This window comes from Centropristis striata, chromosome 22 (genome assembly GCF_030273125.1).
Source record: "Centropristis striata isolate RG_2023a ecotype Rhode Island chromosome 22, C.striata_1.0, whole genome shotgun sequence".
In the NCBI taxonomy this organism is placed as follows: domain Eukaryota; kingdom Metazoa; phylum Chordata; class Actinopteri; order Perciformes; family Serranidae; genus Centropristis; species Centropristis striata.
The window spans coordinates 3,729,219-3,754,889 of NC_081538.1; the positions used below are offsets into that span (position 1 = coordinate 3,729,219).

The 25,671-nt window shown below is 37.5% G+C and overlaps 1 protein-coding gene across 1 annotated transcript; it reads right to left on the reverse strand.

The window, feature by feature from the left end:
* Window positions 1–1,161: 1,161 nt before the first annotated feature.
* Window positions 1,162–24,925, reverse strand: col7a1l (collagen type VII alpha 1-like). The gene is made up of 22 exons (XM_059326356.1): window positions 24,826–24,925; window positions 23,859–24,039; window positions 22,896–23,055; window positions 20,245–20,338; window positions 18,113–18,286; window positions 17,657–17,811; window positions 15,634–15,763; window positions 14,889–15,005; window positions 14,212–14,367; window positions 13,582–13,698; window positions 12,731–12,877; window positions 12,516–12,635; window positions 10,843–11,001; window positions 9,298–9,411; window positions 8,378–8,527; window positions 7,701–7,838; window positions 6,621–6,767; window positions 4,920–5,039; window positions 4,103–4,249; window positions 2,529–2,699; window positions 1,723–1,841; window positions 1,162–1,293 (listed from the first exon to the last, which is right to left on the reverse strand). Exons 1-22 carry the CDS (start codon window positions 24,923–24,925, stop codon window positions 1,162–1,164), a joined length of 3,048 nt encoding a protein of 1,015 aa, XP_059182339.1.
* Window positions 24,926–25,671: the final 746 nt, after the last annotated feature.

Below are 25,671 nucleotides of genomic sequence, written 5' to 3' on the forward strand. Positions count from 1 at the left end.
CACCTGCAGAGACAAAATGATCCAGGTGAAACCTTCAGGGATTCATAACCTTGTTTACCACATATTCATTTAAATGTGCGTGTATTTTGGAGGCTTGACAGTAACTTTTACTGACCCAGAGCACGTGCAATCCTGGAGGGTGGCACCACATCATCCTGGGCTCTGCCGTCTGTGATCAGAACGAGAACATGGGCCACATCCTGCCGCATCCCCAGAGACTCCTGGAACATTTCCTGCAGAACGTAGCTGATGCCTTTTCCTGAGGTTGCAAAAAAGAACATGAGAGGGTTCTTGAGAGGGTTTTACTCAATAATAATGATGAATATTGGTAAACTAAAATGTACTTGTCCAAACCAAGGTTATAATAGTTTTGGATTTTTCATTAGTTTTAGTTTTAATTTCGTTGTGAATTTTTGCTTTCAAATTCAGTTAGTTTTAGTTCGTTTTTAGGGTGAGTTTTCTAGTTTTAGTTTAGTTTTTTTTTTTTTTTTAAATGGTTAGTTTTAGTTTAGTTTTTATTAGTTTTAGTGTTAGTTTTAGTTTTTTTTGTAATGGGCTATGTGTTGGGTACCAGATTCAAAGAGGTCATAATAGATTTTGCCTTTATTTCCTTTGGTTTATCCATCTCAGCCCCAATAAGGTTATTAACTATTACAGTTCTGGGTGTTTTGAATTTTGTTTCGAGTGTCGACATCCAAGTCTCAGTAAACATATTTACCATGTTTTGCATGTTCAAATAGAAACACTGAATTATGAATGAAAAAACGAAAACTAAGGACATTTTCACTATAATTTTAGTTAGTTTTGTAACCACGCAATACAGTTTCAGTTAGTTATGGTTTTTTTAAAAACTCTAGTTTTTATTTTTATTTCAGTTAACGAAAATCTTTTTTCAATTCTAGTTTTCGTTATTTCGTTAGTTTTCGTTAACTATAATAACCTTGGTCCAAACAATGTGCAACTTAAAAACTACACTTCAATACTGGTGCATCAGAATCCAATATGTATACATCTACCTGATAGCAAGACCAAGAATAGCATACTTTTCGTCCAGGCAGCTGTTGGCCGCTGTGACATCAGCAGCAGGACCCAAATAGTGTTATAGAAAAGATCTGCCGTCTGATTACAGGAGGCGAAATAATTGGTACATTTATGTGAGTGTCACTGACCTGTTTTGGTGTTGCCCCCTCCATAACGTAGCTCTCTGAGCGCCCTGAGCACAGAGTTTCTGTCTTTGAAGTCACTTAGACGGAATTCAATTCGAGGCTCATCACTGTAATGAACCACGGCTATCTGAGGGAAAATACACATCATCATAACATCATACAAAGTGCAATTTAAGCTACTATTCTAATGAATACTCTTCACACAACCTTTACATATTACATTTTTTTTTGCATGTTTATAGGCAGGTGTTGCAATCCTTTATTTTCCCAATTACAAGCCATGTGGCATTGTGCCTTGTTTATCCTTTCTGCAAATGTTTGAGTCTAGTTCTGCCCACTTGGTGGAATAATTGCACATTATGTTCCCGCTAATGTTGTTGGCTTGCACAGAAGACTCAGTGGAGCAGTTTGCTAACTTGCAGCAGCTATTATCATTTAAAATCACTGCAATCCAGTTTGTAATTGTCGTAAAACGTGCAGGCAAAGAGCCGTATCGTGACCAGAATATAAAGCTGTAACAAAATAAAAAAGAGGAAGTTTTTACTGAGAGACCAACCTGTGTGCCCTGAGGACCGATGACGGGGAAGTAAGTGGCCACACGGAATATGAAGTCTTTCATTTTGATGAAGTTGTTAGCGCCGATGCTGGAGGACTCATCCACCAAGAATACAATGTCTGCTTTGGTTTTACCACACACTGAGAAAACACAAAAGCACACAAACCTTGAATACAAACACATTTAAAGTGTATAATAAGACAGACTATGCTGTTTTAGTATACAGACTTTCCTAATTTCCTAATTGAGCTACAGAATTTTCTGGTAACACTTTACAATAACCATCATTTATAGATGGTAAATAGACCATTTATAAATGGTAAACAGATAGTTTATTAATGTTTAATCATCATTTATAAACCATATATAGGCCATTTAGAATGGTGAATAGAAAATGTAATAATGTTGAACTATAATTTATAAATGCCAAATAGATTACTTTACCATAAACAAACATAATTATTAGTTTATTAATAGCTTTACACTCGTTATAACATTTTTAACACCATATTAAGTATGTAAATGATTTCAAAATGATTCTTATGCCTTTAAGAAATTGCTTGAAAACATTTAAAGATTAAATATGTATAGCATTTTGTAAATGGTTAATAATAATTGGTTTATAAACCATCTATAAACATCACTTAGATGTTATTGTAAAGTGTTACCAATTTTCTCACTGTAAAGTAGTTAATAAACATTATTTATTCATGAATAAACCCTGCCTGGTCTTGGTGGAGCTGTTGGCTGTGCACTGGGTCGAGCAGTGGTGACTGCTGCTCTGGCTTCAGGGACACTTGGCTGACCCGGAGGCTTCTTGGTGGCTACAGATTTAGTCGGTGGCACAGCGATGGGCTGCCTGGTGGTCCTGGTGGCTGTGTGAGTGATGGCGCTGTCAGTTTTGGTGGCAGTCGTGATATGAGGGGCGGCTGTGGCTGGAACAGGCTGGACTGTTACCACCGGACGATCCTGTCCCACTGAGACCAACAGACACAAAACATAACTGACTAAACAACTGAATCAAACTATAAAGGAACAGCAAACAGCAAAGAAAAAGGATTTTAACCCATAAGAACCTAGACCCAGTTATCCTTAACCCATTGAGGTCTAAAACGCCTGTAAAACCTTTGGCCGATTTTAAAATAAGCCCCTAAAACCTGAAGTTTTTCTGGAAATTCAACAGAAGTGTCAACGCTTCTACTCAATAATAGATTTTTCAGCCTCTGTAGCAGATAGAAATGAAATTCAAAAAGTATTTGAGAGCTTATATAAATACTACAAAACGACATATCCGCTTTCCAGGCTTCAATGGGTTAAAGGAAAATTAAAGGGGATATACCACAGAGCAAGTGGACCACATAGAACACATTTCTGATGTTTTTTAAAAAAATACTACCCCTAAATGTCAAAGATCTTTGATGTGACATAAGTTACAATGGGTGTTAATGGTATTTTTTTTTTTTTTTAATTAAAAAACAAGACATTTTCTGCTTACAGAAAAACAAATTTGCCTTTTTCTATGCATCTCCACAACATATACTGTATCAAAATTAGGACATTGATAGTGCTGTTTAGTATGTAAGTTAATGCAATACAGGACATTAACGGATTAGAATTGTTAAATGGGTTTAAACTTAGCCTCGTGACAAAAAATACACTTTTTGAAATTAGCTACTTTTTCACATTTCTGTCACTTGTCAAAAACATGACCACCACACCAGGGTGAGGATGTGTCGCTTAGGGATTTAATGAGTTAATGTGAAGCATAAAGCTGAATATTGGAGATTCTAGAAGATTTAAAGTGTTTGTTACACGGGTGTCACCATGGGTTCTTATGGGTTAAGAACACATAAAAAAACAGTGGTGGAATGTAGTTAAGTACATTTAGTCAAATACTGTACTTAAGTACAATTTTGAGTTGTACTTTACTTGAGTATTTCCATTTTATATAACTTTACACTTCTAATCCACTACATTCTGAGGCAAATATTGTACATTTTACTCCACTACATTTAGCTTTAGTTACTTTTCAGGTGAGATTTAACATTAAAAAAGGTAAATTTAAAGTGAATAGACTTTGTTTTATTTCATTTAACATCATAAGAGTATATTAAGTAGTTAAAATGAGCCCTATAGTTACAAAATAAAATGCTGCATACATAAATGCATGTAAAACAATCTGAGCCAGTCTGCATAATAAGTACTTTTACTTTTGATACTTTAAGTACATTTTTTTGCTGATACTTTTTTTTAACTTTTACTTTTGTACGTTTTGACTGCAGGACTTTTACTTGCAGTGGATTAATTCTGCAGTGTGGTGTTAGTACTTTTACTTAAGTAAGGGATCTGAATACTTTTAAACCAGTAAGTAAATTCTTACATATCCTCTGATACACGGTGCTTATGGGGCCCTCCACTTCTCCATACAAAGGTCTGATGGCAAAAATATAGGTTCTTCCATACAGCAAATCATTGATCTTAAACGAGTTGAAACCAGGACCCAGAGTTTCTGTTTTAGTCTCCAACACTGAAAAAACAAACAAATAAGAAGTTATTGTAGCAGGGTAATCTTTTTTTCCAGCAATGCCAGAATATGAATAATAGTCTCCCTCTTATAATACATTTTAGTCTGCAGTAATGTGAATGAGTGAGTACATACAATCATGTGTAACATGAATGGTTTAATAAAAGGCCACATTGCATTAAGTTTTATAGTTCAATGGGAAAAGATCGACACATAATTATGCAATGCCTGGACGTTTATTAAGCAACAAGTTATTAAATCAACACAGCACTGTAGCTCACTTGTTTAATATGAACATTATAAATCACCTGCTGTCAAACAAAAATGAGCTTGTAAAACTGTATGTATGATAAAATGTGAATATTAGTTTTGACGATTTCCCTTTTCAGCATAAGAGTGCTTATGCTGAGACTCAATACACAATGTAATAACTCGTGCCATACTACATATCCACTTCAAACCCTGAAGGACTCTGAAAACAAATAATAATAAACTCAATAGAGGCATATCATACTCACAATTCATTCAATTGTTAACCTTTCAACAACAAACAAACAATGTGCAATGCAATTAAATTTAAACAGCGTGGGAATTATCCTCTTATCTATTCCACTAATTGAAAATTTCTTGAATGTTTACATGATGTTAAATTAAGGGTGAAACTCTGTCTGACCTGAGATGTGCCTCCAGGAGAGATGGTACCCAGAAACGCCAGCAACACGAGTCCAGTTCAGCAAAGTGCTGCTGTCTGTGGTGTTTAGAGCAGCAAAGCCTTCCACTTTTGGAAGATCCACTGAAACAGAAAGAAATGCATGAATAATGACACCAACACACAGCAAAATAAGTCACGGGCCACATTAGGTGGATTAAATCAGTTTTACAGTCTGATTTAATCCATCTGGAGTACAAGTAACAGGATTACATATTCAAAATACAAAAACTGTAATACTGTATTAGGTTATTGTTAAATTTGGGGTTTTCTGAATACAGTTACTGTCTGTTAGATCAGTAGTTCTCAACCTTTTTTAGTCGCGACCCCCAATTTAACATCCATGTTGTCCACGACCCCCACTCACTGAACAGAATCTCACACGCACAGTTCAGATCACCCAAAAAAGAAACAAAATGACCAAACAAGGAAACAAAATGACCAAAAAAGACACAAAATGACCAAAAAAAGACACAAAATGACCAAAAAAGACACAAAATGACAAAAAAGAGAGACAAAACGACAAAAAGACACAAAATGACCAAAAAAAGACACAAAATGACCCCAAAAAGAAACAAAATTACCAAAAAAGACACAAATTGACCAGAAAATTATCAAAAAGACTCAAAATTACCAAAAAAGACACAAAATGACAAAAAAAACACAAAATGATAAAAAAAAAAAAAAAAAGACATAAAATGACCAAAAAGACTAAAACACATTAACACATGAACACTTTAACACAGTGGAGACAGAGCTGACCTCCAAAATGATTTGGCGACCCCCAGAAATCATCTCGCGACCCCAATTGGGGTCGGGACCCCAAGGTTGAGAACAGCTGTGTTAGATTACTGGAAGGGACAACTTCATTACCTCTGTCAAAGAGGTTGTGATTCCAGTTTGGGTTGTCTGTTGTTTTTTGTTATTTTTGTCTGCAGACCCAATGAATAAATAAAGGAATGACTGATTTTGATAATGACACTGCAGAGAAATTGTGGATCTGTTGTGTCTGGCTGATACATAATCATCTTAATAAGGTCAGGATTTCCCCTGAAAACAATCATTACCTTCTCAACAAATGCTCACGGTCAGAGTGAAAACAGAGTGTCTCCAAATTTGGTTTCAATGTCTCCTACATGTGTAAATACTCTTTTGCAGGATGGTGAATGTAGATGATAAATGATACATATCTTTAAATAAACAATTATCGCTAAGATTTAAATAATACTATTTAGACACATTTTTACTCTCAATTCTGGCTTCATATAATTAAAAATATTTCTCTGATTGAGAGCATTTCCGTCTTTTTAAAATGAGTTTGAATGCTGATATGAAAACTTCATTTTACTCTTAATGTTATCAAAGAAAAGGAGAAATGCTTTCCCCTCATTCTAAAATGGTCCTGAAGATACTTCCTTGTTTTATGAATGAAGCCTTACATGAGTTAAAGCAGTTGTGTTCTACAAATCGATGCAAGACTTCCTGTACTTTCATATAGTATACCCTAGCCTTTTTACCCCCCAAAAGAGCCTGTAAAATATCTATAGAACATAATTTAGACCCTTGTCCCTGCAGTCAAGTTCCTTAAAATATTCCTAGCCCCTGGGGAAAGTTCCCTAAAAGAGGCTGTACTGTTCCTCACTGTTTTGGGCAGGCAGGACTCACAGGTGCGTGCAGTGAGCAGGACTGGGCTTCCCTCCCTGTTGCCCACCATGGAGGACACCTGGATCTTATAAGCCGAGCTCTCTCGCAGCTTGTTGATGGTGAAAGTTGTGGAAGCAGCAGATACCACCTGGGACTTCTCATCACCCCCTGGAGCAGGGAATAATAAAATCCAAAATGTAGAGATAATGAGAATGTGAAACAACACTGTTGTGTGCTAATTTACAGTTAAAGCTCTATTGCAACGAGCCACGGGAGTCCAAACAAGTGAATTTAAGGGGCTAAGAGGAAATACCAATTAAGCACAATGGCAGTAATACGTTGTTTTAATTGAAAAATGATGCAAATACACAAAAATGTTTAATATCTTTGGTCAATAAAATTATGTTACTGTCCAGAGACATATATTTCTTGAAGTGGAGTAAATAAAGTCACCAGTTAGCAGCAGTTAAGTCTTTTTGTTTTTCTGGTAGGTGTTAAATTAAAAATGGTTGTAGGTTTCAGGATCAGGTTTTTGCTTTAATCTCCACTAATCAGAACCAAGTGTGGGAACAACACATTTTGCAGTAAACTTTTCTCTAAGTGAACATTAGTTTGTGCGAACAAAGGTCCATGATTGTGTCCATATGTGTGCAGAAATACAGTACAGGCCAAAAGTTTGGACACACCTTCTCATTCAATGCGTTTCCTTTATTTTCATGACTATTGACATTGTAAATTCATCAAAACTATTAATGAACACATGTGGAATTATGTACTTAACCAAAAAGTGTGAAATAACTGAAAACATGTCTTATATTCTAGTAAGCAAAGGGTGGCTACTTTGAGGAATCTAAAATACAAGAAACGTTTTCAGTTATTTCACACTTTTTTTGTTAAGTACATAATTCCATATGTGTTCATTCATAGTTTTGATGCCTTCAGTGAGAATCTACAATGTAAATAGTCATGAAAATAAAGAAAAACGCATTGAATGAGAAGGTGTGTCCAAACTTTTGGCCTGTACTGTACATGCATGCACAGTATTTGAGTATTTGAAGGTGTAAGCAGGACACACAGTTGACTGTGCACGTGGTCCCTTACCCAGGAAGGGGATCCAGGAGATTTTGTACCCAGATGCTCCAGGTGTTTTCCTCCAGGACAAGGTGAAGGAGTTGACTCCAATGTCCACAACCTTCGCCTCCCTCACTGCCTGGATTGGCTGCGAATCTGAGACAGCAGCTGGAAAATAACACCACATGACCATGTCAGAGGATTTTATACGACAAAACTGTCAAAACAATAACATGAAGTCAATTATAAATACATTTCCCCTAGCATTCTAATCAATTCCTAATCTTGATTCATAAGAATAATATAATTAAATTCAAAGCAATCCAAAATCTGTGAGCTGGATGAGCTGGTGCTGCTTCACTCACACACCCTATCATTTGTTGGTGTAATAAATGTAGCAATTGAGGCTTGGTGCAACACGCAAACTTTGACAGTGACAGTGATAAATTGATAGCAGCTCTGCTGACTTGGACTCGGTGACACATACTACAAGTGACAACGACGGGAAGTGTGGTTAAAATGGGAAGACCAAAGTACATGACTTGTCAGTCAAACAAACGCACCCCGAGGGATCTGTGGCACGGGATGAGGAACTTCACTGTCCCTACCCATTTAATCACAAGGGGGTGCACAGCTGCACGGAGCTATTTAGATCTAAAGATGAATCATGATCAATTAAAATAAACTCAAGGCTTCACTTCCTGTACCTGTGAGCTGAGATAAGGAGATTTCTGGTCCCTCTGAGTTGCCGTACACGGCACAGATGGTGATGGTGTAGGTGGACTGTGGGTTCAGGTCTTCGATACGATGGAAGAGAACGCTGCGGTCCAGGTAACGTGACTCAGGGCTGCTGTCACCTGCAAGCATGCAGGTACATAAACACAATATTAAATGCAGTGAAGGATATTTTGTGTTATTAACAAATTGAATATAAAGGCTTTAAGGTTAGGTTTGATTGACCCGTTAAGCAGGGGCTGTCAAACTCAAATACACAATGGGCCAAAATTTAAAACTTGAATAAAATTGCGGACCAACATTGAACAAATAAACCTTTTAATATATACCAAACATGTCTTGCTTTAACATTGAATATGGAACCAGCAATGCTTATAAACATACAATATATAACTAAATAGTGCAGACATGCAAATCAAATTTCAAATAAAAAACACATCAATGTCATTAATTTATTAAATAAAAATTAAATAAAAATCGTATGCCTCTTTTCTATTTGCATCCTTCTGATTTAAATATCAAAATAAACTTTTTCAACAGGTTAATAAATTCTGCCTTTCTTTTCGCCATTTTTGGGAAGGGGTAGCTGGGAGACAGCTCTAGCTTGAGATTGCTATGACGACTGTCACAGAGGAGCGTTTCTGGGTCCTGTCCTGATTGACGCGCCAAAACAACAGCAGGGCATTGTGGGATTTGTAGTATTAGCGGTAAATGCGCCGTATAATACCCGCGGATCAGCTTTTATAGTACAATAATAAGATAATAATTTGGAATTGCCTCGCGGGCCAAATAAAATTACAGAGTTTACAGAGTTTGACACCCCTGCGTTAAAGTATATAAAAAGTCCCCGTACTGGGCTAAAATCAGAGAAAAACATGGGTTAATATATCACCTGTGTTCCAAGTCAGTTTGTACTCAGTAGCTCCAACAATGGGACTCCACTCCACATCCATGGTGGTGCTGGTGTAGGACGACACCTTGAAGTTGGACACATAGCCCAACGGAGCTGAGACAAAGTAATGTGGCACATGAATAAACTGCATTTGTGCTTTTAATCACATAATTTCATCCATAATATGTAACAGAAAGAGGACAAACAGAAGGGAGATTAATATTCTCTAACGGTGAGTTAGCAGTGTTTTGCTCTACACTCACACCACAATGCACTTAACGTGACCCAAGAGCAGGGGTGGGCAACCTTTACTAACTAAAGAGCCACTGTTGGCCAAAAAAAAAAGAGAAAATCGCGGAATGGAGCCGCAAACTGTTATATATATTGAGCCTAAAATGAAAATTAAACAGCCTAATAAGTCTAAATTAGCCTACCAACATTATTAATAGTCATATTGAGCATTTATTAATATGATTTTGAAAACTAGTGTATCTCAGGGAACTCAAAACTAAACTCAAAGTTGGCAAAACTTAAAGGTGAAAGCGCCGGGCCGGAGACTTTCATAAAATATGAAGCACATTTTAGTTTACTTAAATGTCAAAACTTTTTTAATATGCTGTAAAAAGGCTATACAATTTTACAATTGAGTAATACAAATAGCTTTTGGTCTACACCATTGATAAATGAACATTTTAATGTAAAAATATGTATATCATTTTTTTTGCCTCAGCAACAGGGAGCCCCTGCAGGCGGCCAAAAGAGCCACATGAGGCTCTGGAGCCACAGGTTGGCCACCCCTGCCCAAGAGTGACTCAATAGAATTTATCATCTCTTCTATTCTTAAATGCATTATCTTATAAGTAATTTAAACCCTTTATCAGGCAAAGAACCATATTTGGTAACTTCAGCAGAAATCCAAATTAAGCCCCTCCGTGTGGTCGTAGAACCACATGGATATCTCCGAGCCAATCAGTGAAGGTCAGGCTACGTCACAGATAGTGACACCATGACATCTGACCAATCAGTATGATAATAATATAATGGTAATAATAATAATAACTCAATTCACCTTGATTTGCAATATAAAGATGAAACATTTTGGGGAAAAAGTCACAAAAGTAAAAGTCTTGTTATATCCTCTAATAACACTTGGTTATGTTGAAATTTTCAAGTATCTCAATGAGTGCCCTATAAAGAGCTACATAGGCTTCTTGAAGAGGATTGTGGGGCTGTGCAATGTGTGCACAAGCAACAATTAAAACTGTGTTAGAGATTGCTCCAGGCTCTGAGTGGTTGTTTTCATTCAGGGGTTCAGATTCTTGCAAATAGGCAACACAAAGTTCAAAAAACACTTAAACTCCACTAGTGAATTACTAAATTTTGCCTTGGCATAACACTTTCTAGATGAATGAGATGACTCTCCACAAAAAGAACAAGAAAATACAGCATAAACTTTGCAGCCGATTAGTGAGATATGTCATAATCAGACCTCAACCACAGTGGTACTTCAGGTGGATGGGAGCCATATTAAATACTGATACTCACAAGTTTTGAAGGTAGCACTGATGCCAGGCCCCACCACGGATCCAAACAGCACATAGAGAGACAGGACGTACTCAGTATCATGGGCTACATTCCTCAGCTGGTACTCTGTGGTGCTGCCGTTCAGAGCCAGCTGCCTGGGACGGTCCCGGCCGACAAACTCTGCAAATGATAATATGAACATTGACAGTAGAGTCACATCATTCTTTCTTTCATCTGATGATTCCTCGATGTCCTGGCATCCCTGTCTACCCTTGAAACAACATCCTTCTCCTTTTCCCCCCAATATTTGTATTTCATCAAAGTGAGTTGCAATGCCACCTGTCACACCCCTGTAACGGCCTGACAGGGTGGATGTGTCTACTGTAAAAGCAGTGGCATTTCAAAAGCTTGTGTCAGAGTGAGTGTGTCACTGGGAGAGAAGGACACATGCATGCATACACAGTAGAGGTGCGAATCACAAAAGGCCCCACAATACGATTTTATTACGATTTTAAGCATTTTGCGATATGGTGAGTATTATGATACAATATATTGCAATTTACCTGTTTAACTGAATTTTGTGTCCATAAAATTAAATTCAATCAAGAATTGTTTTGTCAAATAAGGAAAATTCTCAGTCTATTCATCTGACTTCAGTCTTTTTATTTCTCCACATTGGGAGTCAAACCCACAGACTGACCAACAAAGTATTCAGTCAAACTGAACTGATATCAAACATGTCTGGACGACAACAACTGCAGCATTTTCTCAAACTTTCCTCAACTTTAAGCTTTGCTGCTCTGTATAGCTTTGATACGGCTGTGTCCGGGGGAAAAAAACCCCAGAGAGCATTTTTTCATTGAGATAGAGTGACATCTGAGGTCCCATGAGAGCCTTGAAAATTACCATGAAACATCAAAAAATAGCATAACTTTGCAGTGTTATTTCGGTATCTCCAGTATATTCCTGAAAGTGAACCCGCTATGGCCTCCGGAAAAAAACAAAAACATTGGAACGCTCAATATTGATACTTGGCGGCCATGAATCGATATAATATTGCCATGCAAGCTATCACGATATGCTGTATCGATTTTTTTCTTTCACCTCTAATTCACATATACAAAATCAAGCGCCCTTCACCCACAACTTCACTGACATGATTTATACACACAAGAACTAGTACACAGCAAAAAAAGAAAAGTTGGGTGAACTCAAAATTTCAAGGCAACAAACTTCGATAAAATTTTAAGTTGGACAATTAAACTAAATATTTTAAGTTTTGTTTTTGAGTTTGCTCAACTCTGAATTTTTGAACTTATAAGTTTACATTGTATTAACTTTTAATCCCTCAGTTAGCCGCTAGCTTTCGCTAATGACCGAATTTCACCGCTTTCCCGCATTTCACAACAAAGAAATAAGAGTTAGCAGAACTATTGTCCCTTGTTTTGAACCCCAACTTAAAGATATAAGTAACAACAACTCACAAACTTGTTTTTGAGCAGACAACTGGCTTCCTTTGTTGTGCTAAATTACATTATTGCCCTAAATGTCAATCATTTATATTTCCAAGTTTTACCAACTTAAATCACTGTTTTAGGCAAAAAAATACAAGTTGGCTTTTTTTTGCAGTGTACGGATACACTTTAATGGTGTAAACAAACCAGGAAGGATAAAAGAGAGAAGGTTTTAATCACCTGGAGTGGGTCCCCAGGCCAGTCTGTACCCTGTGGCTCCTGGGACACTGTTCCATGAGATGACAGCTGTACTGGTGCTCACAGCAGACACCTTCAAAGTTTGCACTGCACTGCTTTCCACTGACACACAGAGACAAAAACAGAAAGGGCGTCTTGAATCTAATCTTGTCTAGGTCTAATATTGTGCCTGTATTTTCAGTAAGTGTCCTTGTTACATGTCTTGACTGTGGTGCTGGTGACGGGCCCCTCAATGTCACCAAAGATGGGGTTGATGGTGACGGTGTACTCGGAGCCTGAATGTAGGCCCTGGATCATGTAGAAGTTAAAGTTGTCCCCGAGGTTTATGTTCTCTATGTGGCCGTCTGAAAGACACAGAGAGGCACAGAGGCTTTAATACCACACTTTTTGGCTTTATTAATGTTGCAAATGAATGTGGTTAAGAGCAAGGTTATTATAGTTAACGAAAACTAACGAAATAACGAAAACTAGAATTGAAAAAATGTTTTCGTTAACTGAAATAAAAATAAAAACTAGAGGTTTTAAAAAAACGATAACTAACTGAAACTGTATTGCGTGGTTACAAAACGAACTAAAACTAACTAAAATTATTGTGGAAATGTCCTTAGTTTTCGTTTTTGTCAACTTTTTTCATTCATAATTCAGTGTTTCTATTTCAACATGCAACACATGGTGAATATGTTTACTGAGACTTGTCTCTTGACATGTCTACACTACACACCAAAATTCAAAACAGTTAATAACCTTATTGGGGCTGAGATGGATAAACCAAAGGAAATAAAGGCAAAATGTATTATGACCTCTTTGAATCTGGTACCCAACACATAGCCCATTACAAAAAAACTAAAACTAACACTTAAACTAATAAAAACTAAACTAAAACTAAGCATTTTCAAAAAATAAAAACTAAACTAAAACTAGAAAACTCACTCTAAAAACTAACTAAAACTAACTGAATTTGAAAACAAAAATTCACAACGAAATTAAAACTAAAACTAATGAAAAATCCCAAACTATTATAACCTTGGTTAAGAGTGAACAACAGTACCTGGGGCTTCCCACGTCAGACGGTATCCTGATGCTCCCTTAACTGATGCCCACCTCGCCTGGACGGTGTCTGTGGTTGCATTTTGGACCAGGAACTTCTGAACTTGTACCAGCTTTACTGTGAAACACAAACAATATCCACACAACCATACGACAAATTCATATATACATCCGATATTTCTTAAGTGATAGCAGAGTTAAGTAGTGAAACTGACTGAAAAAGTATTGTAATCAAATATGAAAAGGATTTAAAAAAATCTCAATAAAAGAAAAAATAAATCAAGGCAAAAAACACAAAGAGAGATATCTCTTGTGTAACATGAAATAGAGATAAATTAGAGACTTATAACTTTTATTTTTACTACTTATTCTAGAACAACAGCACCACAGTGTGGACAAATTATGGCACTACACTTTGGTATTTGCTTGCCTGTGTTATAGCTTGTTTCACACTCTATAACATAACTTTGCCAAGCAATTGTTGAGCAATTAAAACTACCCAAACCCCTTTTCTGTCAGTGGTTCATCAGTTTAGATAGTAACGTGGTAAATAAAGTTAACTTGAGCGTGAAAAACCTGAAAAGTAGATTAATTTAATTATGGTGTTTTGATGAAAGTCGATAAAACTTACATGTCTTGCCCACTATTGAAACCGTTTCACTTGTTCCCTGGGGGTAAACAGCATAAATAGTGATAGTATATTTCTTATCCTCCTCCAGGCTGTCAATCACATGAGAAGAAGCATCTCCAGGGAGCATGTTCTCATAAGTAAATCCTGGTCGGTTGGCTGCAGAACGAAAACCCAGAGGAATTAATACTGAATAAATCTACATTAAAACAACTGTGTAGATTTAAATTAAGCATCTTTGGTAACACTTTACAATAACCATCTAAGTGATGTTTATAAATGGTTTATAAACCAATTATTAACCATTTACAAAGTGCTATACATATTTAATCTTTAAATGTTTTCCTCCAATTTCTTAAATGTATATGAATCATTTCAAAATCATTAACATACTTAATATGGTGTCAAAAATGTTAAAATTAGTGCAACTAAAACTATTAATAAACTATTGATTATAATTTAATTGTTTGTTAATGGTAAAGTAACTATAAATGTACATTAATATACCATTTATAAATTCTTTAGTTAGTTAAACATTAATATAGTATGTATTTATCATTCTAAATGGCCTATATACGGTTTATAAATGATGATAAAAACAGCAAAACAGACATTTCATACTGGTTTGCAATATGCCACGAGTGAAATAATAATTATTGCATGGTGTGGTGATTGCATACATCTTGGGATAAAGATCTTGAATCCGTTGACCTTCCCTAGAGGAGGCGTCCAGCCCAGGCGCAGAGAGAACAGGCCCTCCTCAATAACACGGAAGTTTGACACTTGAGGCAAAGGCGCTAAAAGACAGAAACTTGTTACTCAGAACAGTGAGATCCAAAACAGATGAAAAATAGTATTTTCAAAAGGTAAGTTAAATTGAGTAAGGTGACCAGTTTGCTGGGTAAAAGGCAGATTTTCAAAGTGTCCTGCATTAAAAAACTAAAGCCAATCAAAATGCAGGAAAGTCCTGTATTCAAAACTTACTTGAGTATCAGGATCAGCATCAAAATGTACTGAAAGTATCAAAACTAAAAGTACTTGTTATGCAGAATGATCCCACTCAGATTGTTATATATATTCTTAATATATTTTTGGATTATTATTTTTGATGTACTTATGCAAGTAGCGTTTTTTTTTCTGTTGTCAAGGTAGCACTCATTTTACCTAAGAAATATAGTCTCATGTGGTTTTATTTATAAACATGCATAATCATTTTAAATTGATCATGTTTTTCATGTTAAATCTTGACCTGAAAAGTTAAAAAACCTAAAGCTGGCAGCTAAATGTAGTGGAGAAAAACAATATTTGCCTCTAAGTGAGGCTTGAGTAGAAATATAAATGTACTTAGTAACATTTCACCACTGAGCAGGACACAGGACACATGTTCACGCTATGCCTGAGCATGCACTGATGTGTGACACCCACTTGTCTGTACGGTGATGGTTGCAGAGTCTCCTATGAGGCTGGGGTAGATGGCGTAGACAGTGAGGGAATACTCTGTTTTAGCGCTCAGCTCTGTAACCACTGTTGAGGCCACATCTGCTTTCAGATCCACCTGTTGCATAGTGAGTATATTTGTGTGAGAGCAATGCAAAGACAGAGATTACTCCTGAAATGTTTACTTGATTAAATATCCTGTCTTATACAAAAATATATTTATATCTTCACTTCATATTTAAGTGTTCATCTCAATACACCAACAGCATCCTTATACTTTGTTTACACATCTGTCCAATACCCACTTCTCCATTATATACAAATTAGGTGGCATCTAACAACAGAATGCAAAATGTTCCTCTGTTGCTACAGTCACACAATTGTCTTTGTCTGTGAACACAAACAAGCACAATATGCATAAGCAGATATGTGAGAAATGGGCATCATGTAAGTCCCATTAATGAACGATCTGATGGCCTGCAGACAGGCCCGGCTGTCTGTCTGTCTTTCAGCAGCAGTCTCAGTTTTAATGGAACAGTGAAGATACTGTTATTATATGGAACGAGGAGACTTAAGGAATCCACTGGTATATTGACATGATATCTTATCATAAAGAGGGTGAAATACCACTCCAACATTTGGTACAATTTTGTTAAGGGGAAAAACTGACATGCCCATTTTCAAAAGTGTCCCTTGACCTCTGACCCCAAGATATCTGAATGAAAATGGGTTCTCTGAGTACCCACAAGCCTCACTGTTAAAGACAAGTAAACCTTTATGTTAATCCCATGCAGTTTGGGAAAGAAACCATGCAGTTCATATGTGTTATTTTTACATAATGCATCTGAATATTTCTTCCTTTTAGTGTCTGAAGAGTCGTTGAATTTTATAAACTGTGCATGACTGGAAAGCTGAGATTATTGTGGATTTAATTAGCCTAACTTGATGGTGTAAGTCCCAATAGAAGAAATTTCATTGTAGTAAGAGCATTTTTAAAACTTCACCTCACAGTATAAAGTGACCTCTATAATAATCACAGCTTCATGAAACCACAAACTAGAGAAGGTTCACACACAGTGCTGACCTACACCTCAAATTAATCTTCAGGTTCTTCAGCTTTCACATGATGTACACCACTAAACACCCTACATATCACATGCAAAACCGCCATGAGCTGTGAAGTTACATAAAAAGAATTGCATGAATAATGAGAGATGACTCATTGCATTTTAGTTCAGAACATGTGCTGCAGAGCTGGCCCAAGGCATAAGCGAACTAAGCGACTGCTTAGGGCCCCGAAGAGCAATTCAAAAAAAAATTTCATAATTCCTCTCAGATTTAGACAGGACTAAATTAAGGATAACTTTTCATATCCCAAAAGGCATGTTGGCTGAAGTTACCGTTATCACTATACCTATAGACAGTTAGTCAATGGGGAAAAAGTCAAGCGGAGCTGGCTGACTTATTCAAGAAGTAAAGATGTTATATGATATATATATAGATATATCGATATTTTTAAGTGATTTTATTTGTTGCTGCACTTTATTGTTGTTCTTGCACTACAATTTATTTTTGCATATTGGTGTTGCAGTTTTTTGAAGCCAAAAGTAATAAACCAGATGCCACTTTTACTTAAATATATATATTATAGTTTTTTTTATATAATGTTTTACCATTTGGAACAATGTGTAAATCAACCCTAGTTCACTCTTCTAGTTGAATGTGCTACATTTTGAGATTAAATGCAATGAGGTTATAGTAGTTCTGTGAATGATAAACAATCAATATTATTGGCAGAAATAGAGGGCCCCAAAATCGAATTCTGTTTCGGGCCCCATGGAGGCTTGGGCCGGCTCTGATGTTCTGGTCACAAAGGGGGCATGCAGTTTTGCTCATAAGCAGTCCTGAGGATGGAGAGTTGAAGGATGCACTGTTGTTGGATGTTTCAGTGGAGTAAAGTAAGAAAATGCTCCATAAGCAACACAGCTATCACAGTGCACATGTGTAATACCTGTCTCTGTTGCAGGTGTCCACTGGAGCTGAGAGGGTAGACCAGAAGGCGATATCCGGTGACATCACCTGTGGCCTGGCTCCATGTCAGTCTGAGGGAACTGTGGGCCAACTCGCTAATCTGCAGGTCTCTGGGACCCACCACACGCTCTATAACTAGGATTGGGAGAAGGTACAGAAAGAGGAATCGAAATATATAAATGTGAGAAAAGGAAGAGGGAACATAAAACATGCAAGCTGATTTGAATGTATAATTTGCTGGCAAGATAAATTGATCTTTGTGAGAAAACTGCAGGGCAGAGTGAAATAAGCAAAGACTACCAATCATTTTTATTACGCCTTTCAAGCTGCAATTCATCAATATAGAAAATGCAAACAGCTGTCAGTATGAGGGCAGCTTTTAAAGGAAGTTTTGAATGAAGGACTTTGCTTTCAAACTGCGTGTGGATTGACTCACCAGGCGGGGAACTTTTCACAGGAAGTGGTGGTTCTGAAGCAGTAAAACACACTCTGCGGGATAGTTTTGGGAGGATGGTTTCAAGGAGAGAGTAGTCAGCGCCCAGTAAGAGGTGCTCTTCCTGTGGATTTGATACAATCCTCCTCAGTTCTGACTCATCAGCTCCCCTAACACCTGGTAACAGCAAAGACAAAAAAATCATTATAAATGAGGTGCAAAAACTTTGTTGACCTGCTGTACAACACTTAACTTAATTATTGCATAATAAAAAGAGAGTTGTACAAAAATTGGTTCACAAATATAGAAATGTTTGCAGGCACACAAATCAGTGTTAACTGCCCTGGATATAAAAGGAAAATGGGAGCTGGAGATGGATGTTATTATCAAAGATGAAACATAGGAAGAAGAGTGTGAAGGGGCACAGAAATTTTCAAATGGCCCACTATGGAAAGAATTCAACTGGAAACTAAAAATGTTGGTATTTTAGAACTTTTTTAATTGTATCAAAAATATGACAGACGTAAATAAAAGTTGTGCTACAGGGATTTGAACAAGTTGGAGATCTCACTCACATTTTTGGGGGATTGTCCAAAATTGAAATCATACTGAGAAGGGATTTATACAGAAATACTCATCGTTTTGTAGAGTGACTTACCACTAGACCCATGATGGTGCTAAGGTTTACTTGTTGCATGTTCCTTATTGGTGGCAAAACGATGATTTAATGACTTCATCATTAAACTAAATAAATGGCCACCCACCAAATATTGGCGAGATAGGATAATGAAAGTGTACGCAATAACAAAAAAATGGAAAATGTTGTTAGATTGCCAATATGATTAGGAGCTGTATTAACTTAATTGTGATTTTGGCCAAAATTAACATAATGTTCTTTGAAGAAATTCTTTCTTTTATAAAATGTAGGCATTGTTTTCCTGACAAAGTAGATGTTGGTAATTTAATTTTGCAGAAGTTTAATTTAACATTATCTTCCAAAAACACAAAATAACAAACAAAGAAAGAAGTGAACAGTAACTACAGAATGATGTGGTTACATTCCTGTGTTTGGCATCTTCTCTTTGCATTTTCTTCCCATTCTTTCCCACAGACACCACTAGGGGGAGCTGTGGCATTTAGAGTGATTTATTTGAAATCATAAAAAGATGTACATACACATGCATACTATAAACATAGACAGGCTTAATCAAATGCAAATCTGTGGCACTTAAATCAAGTAATGGCATTATGTGCGTGTGTCAGGCTCAAGCTTGTGGAAGTGTGACTTGACAAACACACAATAAATAAGACAAGTTTTACTGTCTTAATGTAATAAAGAACATACAAGCATTCCCTTTATGTGATCAAGTCATTTGGGAGAGCTGATTTACAATTACAGCTACCTGAAATCTGCACCATAACAAGATAAATATGCATTTGTTTTCTTACTAGAAGTTTGTGTGTGCAGAATATGCTGCATATATCTGTATATAAGTGTTACCAACGCTGCACAGGCTCTACAGGCATCTTGGTTTTGCACCAGTACACAAAATGCATGTGGAGCTTCTCTGCAGGAGTGATGAACGAGAGGAGCAAGCCTCAGTGTCAGAGGTGCAGATGGAGGACACTGAATCGCCTAATGAAAAATGGCTGCGATTAGCACACCATTGGCTAATGAGCAGTAATTATTGCACCGCTCCCAGCTGAGGAGAGTAAGTTGTGGGCATGTGTGCTTGTGTGTGTGTGTAGGAGAAAGAGGGTAAAATAAATGTAAGTAAACTTGCGGGTGTGTATTCATGAGCAGGGGGAAAGGTGTAGGATAAAGAAGCTTTGCTGCTGCAACACACTGTACCAGAAAGTGAACTTTCGCGCATGCAGTATAGGAGCTTAATACATATTTAGTAGATGTTGTTATGTTTGCACCTAGATATACAGTGAGTGCACTCAGACACTCGGAAACAAGAATCTCACGCACACTCGCAAATACCCACACTGAATCCAATGAATTCAAATGTACAGGACACGAATTTCTGACTGCAAACACTGCAGATAAGGCAGCAGAGCTTGGATAAAATGTGAGGGGCCGCTGCAGTGGGGATGTCGAAGGAATTCACAATACCAACTTCTACACTCACCTACTGCAAAGAGAGAGATCCCATTGTCAGCTACAGCTCTGGCTGCGTCATCGACCTGGTCGTCTGAATGCCCATTTGTGATCATTATGGCAATCTGTACAGGAGTGACACAGAAAAAAAAAAAGCAAAGTCATTAAACAGAATTTGACAATATCTTACCAGTCATCCATATAAAACAATAACCAGAATGCTATTTTTTTTGCATTATTATTATTATTCTTTCTTTGCATAAAATATCAGCAAGCTTCAGCCTTGTTGAAATGTGTTGCTTAAATCAATGGCATTCACGCTCTAAACAACATTTTGTTTGGATAAAACGAACATCTTTGTAAACAGAGTTATGCTCAAGACCCCCCGTGGACTTTTGACATGGTTTAACTCATAATTGAATGCGTAATTAAACAAATCAAATCCAAAGACAAAGTGGATTGCAATGATGCTGGCTTGCAACAGAGACTGATAATTTGCTCATTAAGGAAAATTTACTCAGTTCAATCACAGTTCATCCCTCAGTCATTGAAGAAAAGGGATGAAAAGCATCAATATGAGAATGTATCTGCCTCTCTGCATGTGCTCTGGCTGTACAATTCAATATATCAGCCTAATCCTCAATTCTCTGCCTTCCCATGTCAAGTATGCTGCTGCAAGATGATTCACACACACACACTCAGAGATAGAGAGGTGATTGGAATGCTAACCAGCTGTGTTATACAGAGACTACTACAGTGTTACACTGCCAGATATTTAGCTGACTGAAATTAAGAGCTGATGGAAGAGCATTTGGATATTTGATGAGGCACAAGTTTAGTTAAGTTGCTGTCTGTTGCAATTGGATTCAAAGTTAAGATCAGTACCCACCAACCCTTTGCTAAGCCCCTATTGCTAAGTACCTATTGCTATGCCTATCAGGCTTTCAAAATATGGCATTTTCAACAATGTTAGTGACAGATAAAATCCAAAGGAAAGGAAATTAAAGCAAATCTCTGGAATAACAGTTGTGGAATATTACAGAAAAATAGACACAATATGCATTTAAACTACTTTGCTAATGTAGGATTAGACAATAGCCATTCTAGAGAGAGGTTTAGTAAATTAAGGACTATGTCAAAGCATGTTAATGTTTATCATTGAGTATCTTTTGTGGTGTCTGGCACTAGTCAACATTTATTAACAGGCACGCAGCCAGTTGAGCATGAAGAATGCATGGCAGCAAAATGTATTGCCTCCACCTTTTCTTTTTCTTCTTCCGCAAGCAAATCAACAAAGCAAAGCAAAGCCAAATCTGTTGCCAGTTGTAACTTTCCATCAGACATACTCTCAGTTTGTATTCCAAGTGTAAAGCAAGACTCACAGTGGTGTGAAAATGGTAGATCAGTTTTTTTCCACACAATGTTGTTTGGAGTACAAACACAGACTTCATTTTCTTTCAGACAGTGCCAGAGCATAGGACATATGCATGTTAACGGCCAGCTGGAAACAATAGTCTTTGCAATGTGGATTGTAATCTTGAATCAACCATTTCCCTGTTGCATGTGTGTCCAAATGTTGTCATAAGTTTAACAAGATTTAAGTCCTTCAATATCTGATGTGCATGGAAGAAGTTTATGGACCTTTATTTTAAAGTGATGGTCCCCTTTTACCTTAGCTCTTGCTTGATATTACAAACAGTAAGTTAAGTCAGTTTTTAGGGCTGTTTCAAAGGTACAGAATAGTTTATGCTTTTTTGCAGTCTGTTGATGTTCTAACCACTGGTTCCCAACCTTGAAGTCCAGACCCCCAACTAGGGGTCACCAAAGCTTCATTGGGGATCACAAGGCCTTCTTGATTTTAAGGGGTCTAAGACATTCTTTAAAAATACAATTTTAAATTTGGAATATTATTTAGGACAGTAGTTCTCAACCTTTTTGAGTCGCGACCCCCAATTTAACATGCATGTTGTCCGTGACCCCCGCTCACTGAACACAATCTCACACGCACAGTTCAGATCACCCAAAAAAGAAACAAAATGACCAAAAAAAGGAAACAAAATGACCAAAAAAGACACAAATTGACCACAGAATGATCAAAAAAGACACAAAATGATCAAAAAAAGACACAAAATGACCAAAAAAAGACACAAAATGACCAAAAAAAGACATTAAGTGACCAGAAAGACTAAAACACATTAACACATGAACATTTTAACACAGTGGAGACAGAGCTGACTTCCAAAATGATTTGGCGACCCCCAGAAATCATCTCGCGACCCCATTTGGGGTCCCGACCCCAAGGTTGAGAATAGCTGATTTAGGATATGAACATAAAAAACAATTTATATACACAGAGCATCGCCTTAGAAAAACAACTAGAGGCATAGCCTCAGTGAGATGGGATCACTGAATTTGTAAATGAAAAGCCTATGAAGTATGAATGATTGTTAAAAATAATTTAAAAAAACATACTACAGGCAGAGAATTCTAATAAATGCTCAGAAAAACTCTGACTAAATATGACTGTGACTAAATATCCATATAATATGTAACTTTGTCAGAGGTTTATTCAATGCTAGAAGAGTAGTCCCTTAAGGAAAAGGCTTGAGAGCCACTGTACTAGACAATCCCTATGGCAGACATGTCACAGTGGATGGGTTTTCACATCTTGAAGCATTGCACCTTTGGGGCATGGTCTCGTCTGATGACAGGGCTGAACACAGGATCAACCAAAAACTGGAGGGCATCGCCAATCCTCCTGGATCCCCCCTCATAAGGGAGGTCTCTGATGGCTCTGAGCACCTCCTCCAGTGAGCTGTAGTCTGTCAAAGCAATCCGCATCCTGCACAGAAAGGATGTCAGAGAAAGCAAAACTGGATCACGTAAAAAATAATAGAATAACTAATACAAACACCAGTATACTGTATGTGTATAACTTGTTTGGTTTCTCTAATTAGAGTGCTTTGAAATCTAAAAAAGGAAATGCTCAGGAAATCATTTTGTTTTTCTGATGTAACAGTGCCCTGTGGTAAGGGTAATTGAGCCTGGTTTGATGGTGATTAGTTGAACCTGGTCTCACAGAAATCCGTGAAATAGCCACGGATTTCGCTTAACTCAAAATCCGTGGAATAGCCACAGAATAACTCAAATTTCCGTGAAACTGACACGGATTTCGCTACAATGCAAGTTAAAGACAGTCATATCCCGTGGCTATTCCATGGATATTTTTTCCTATTGGTTTCTTCCAAGTCACGTGACTTTCAAGGTACAAAAACATGGCGGACAGTTCTCTCATTTTTTGTGAAAAAATTAATATTTTGACTTTGTTTCTGCATAAAAATGGATTTTTATCACATTTCTACCGAGAAATATATGTTTTATTTTCTAAATATTCACTCAGTAAATGTACATAATCACTTTGTGGTGAAGATCTCGCCAGAAAAATATGACTGTCATTAACTTGCATTGTAGCGAAATCCATGTCAGTTTCACGGAAATTTGAGTGATTCCGTGGCTATTCCACGGATTTTGAGTTAAGTGAAATCCGTGGCTATTTCACGGATTTCTGTGAGACCATGTTGGATTAGTTAGATATGTCTGTTCTCTGTGTTTCTCTTTGATATTTTATTTGTGTTTGAATTTTACCTCGGGAAGTCCCCAAAGACAGTGACTCCAAAGCGGACCCCCTCGGTGCCCACCACACTATCTTTGAAGGAGGAGATGATGGTTGAGATGAACTCTTTGACCCTGGAGAAGCTGGTCTGGCCCACACTCCATGACTCATCCACCAGAAACACTATGTCTGCCTGCACCACCGTCCTGCATGCTGAGAGAAGAAGAAAAATATCAGGGAGTGAGGAGCATGTTAAAAAATTCAAGATAGTTGTATTAACTTGCCCTAACCTTTTTTAATGAAACTAATTTGGAGAATCAATTTTTTTTTAAGGCTAAAGGGTAATGCTGGTAATTAGGCTGTGTGTTTTCTTCCTTCAGTGACCACCAGATAGCAGTCTTGTTCCATCGTGATGAGATTTTTCCTTTAACTTGATTCTGTCATGCAGCCAGAGCACCGCACAAATCCCCATGAATGTTTAATGAGACACAAGTGAGCCAAAGAGACTATCAATATTCTGAGCACTCCAGCAATAAAACTTTAGTACAACGATGAGGAACGCTTAGAATAATAAGGTAAACACACCCAAAATCAGGGTCAGTCCCCTCGCTCAGGCAAACAAACGCATTTAACATAAGGATCTGCTGCGTTTGGCAGGATTCAGCTGCGTTTTAATGTGAAGTTTAAAAAGCCAGACGCACAAAAAGCTACACTGATGCATTAACTACATGCACACGCACACATACATTAGCTGTTGCAACTCTGTCTCAGATGCACACGCCTGCACACATTCCCACAGAGATATACAGTACTGTACACGCTCACTCCATACAGAAATCTGCTGCGTGTGCAAACGCCCTCTGAGTCAATATTCCGGCATTAAATATGCAATAAACTACAGTGACGACAGCATTGATTAGGCTCGTGAATAAGAGATAGGCACCACTGATTGTTCTGTAAGTGATAACTCAGCTTCTCTGCTGTCCGCTATTTCATTACAGAGCTTTCCCGCCTCTATTATCTCGCCCTTCTTCCTTTGGCTACAATCCCAGGATTCACCGGGGGAGACATATGTCTCCAGCCCATGGCGACCTAACATTATGTTCTCCATCACACACCTATACATCTCTGGCCACACAGCGAGGAAAGAAAATATCATTGGGGAAACCATTTTGGAGCATTCTCTAGTGTTGACCGACTATCTCTGCCTCCATGGAAGCTTTAGTGTCGTATATTTAGCAATAGTGGATGCAGAAACACAGTTAAAACCACTGATGCAGATGAAGAGGATACAACAGTGTTGATTCTCTCCATCCTAAGTTAAGCCTCATATAGGCAGCCAACAACCCTTGCATACACATGTGGCTGTTCTATTTATTGGGATACATTTTCTACTCCATAGATTTCTGTAAAAGCCAATAAAACATGGCGGAGACTTTGAGCAAGAATGCAACTGAAGGCTGAGGTCTGTCAGACAGACACAGACCAAGGTGGAAAACAAGATCAATTATCCAGAAGTTTGTCAGTCTGGACTGGCAGACAAAGGACTGCATGCAAGGGGGAGGACAGCACATGCTGAGGGATTAGGAATGGTTTTTCTTGAAGGTTATCAATGCTGATATCTCAAAGGTTGTGTACACCTCCGTGTTGGATCACCATTGATTTACGCCTTAGATATAGCTCAGTGGATACAGCATATGCTGCAGAAAATTCTGCCAGGAATGAAAATGCCTAAGAAATAATGATGCACCACTGCAATCAGCTCCAACAAGATCAAGCGAAAAAATGTAAACCATCAGAGAGCTCAACTCAGAGGGCCGTCAGGTTCAGATTTTATCCATGCAA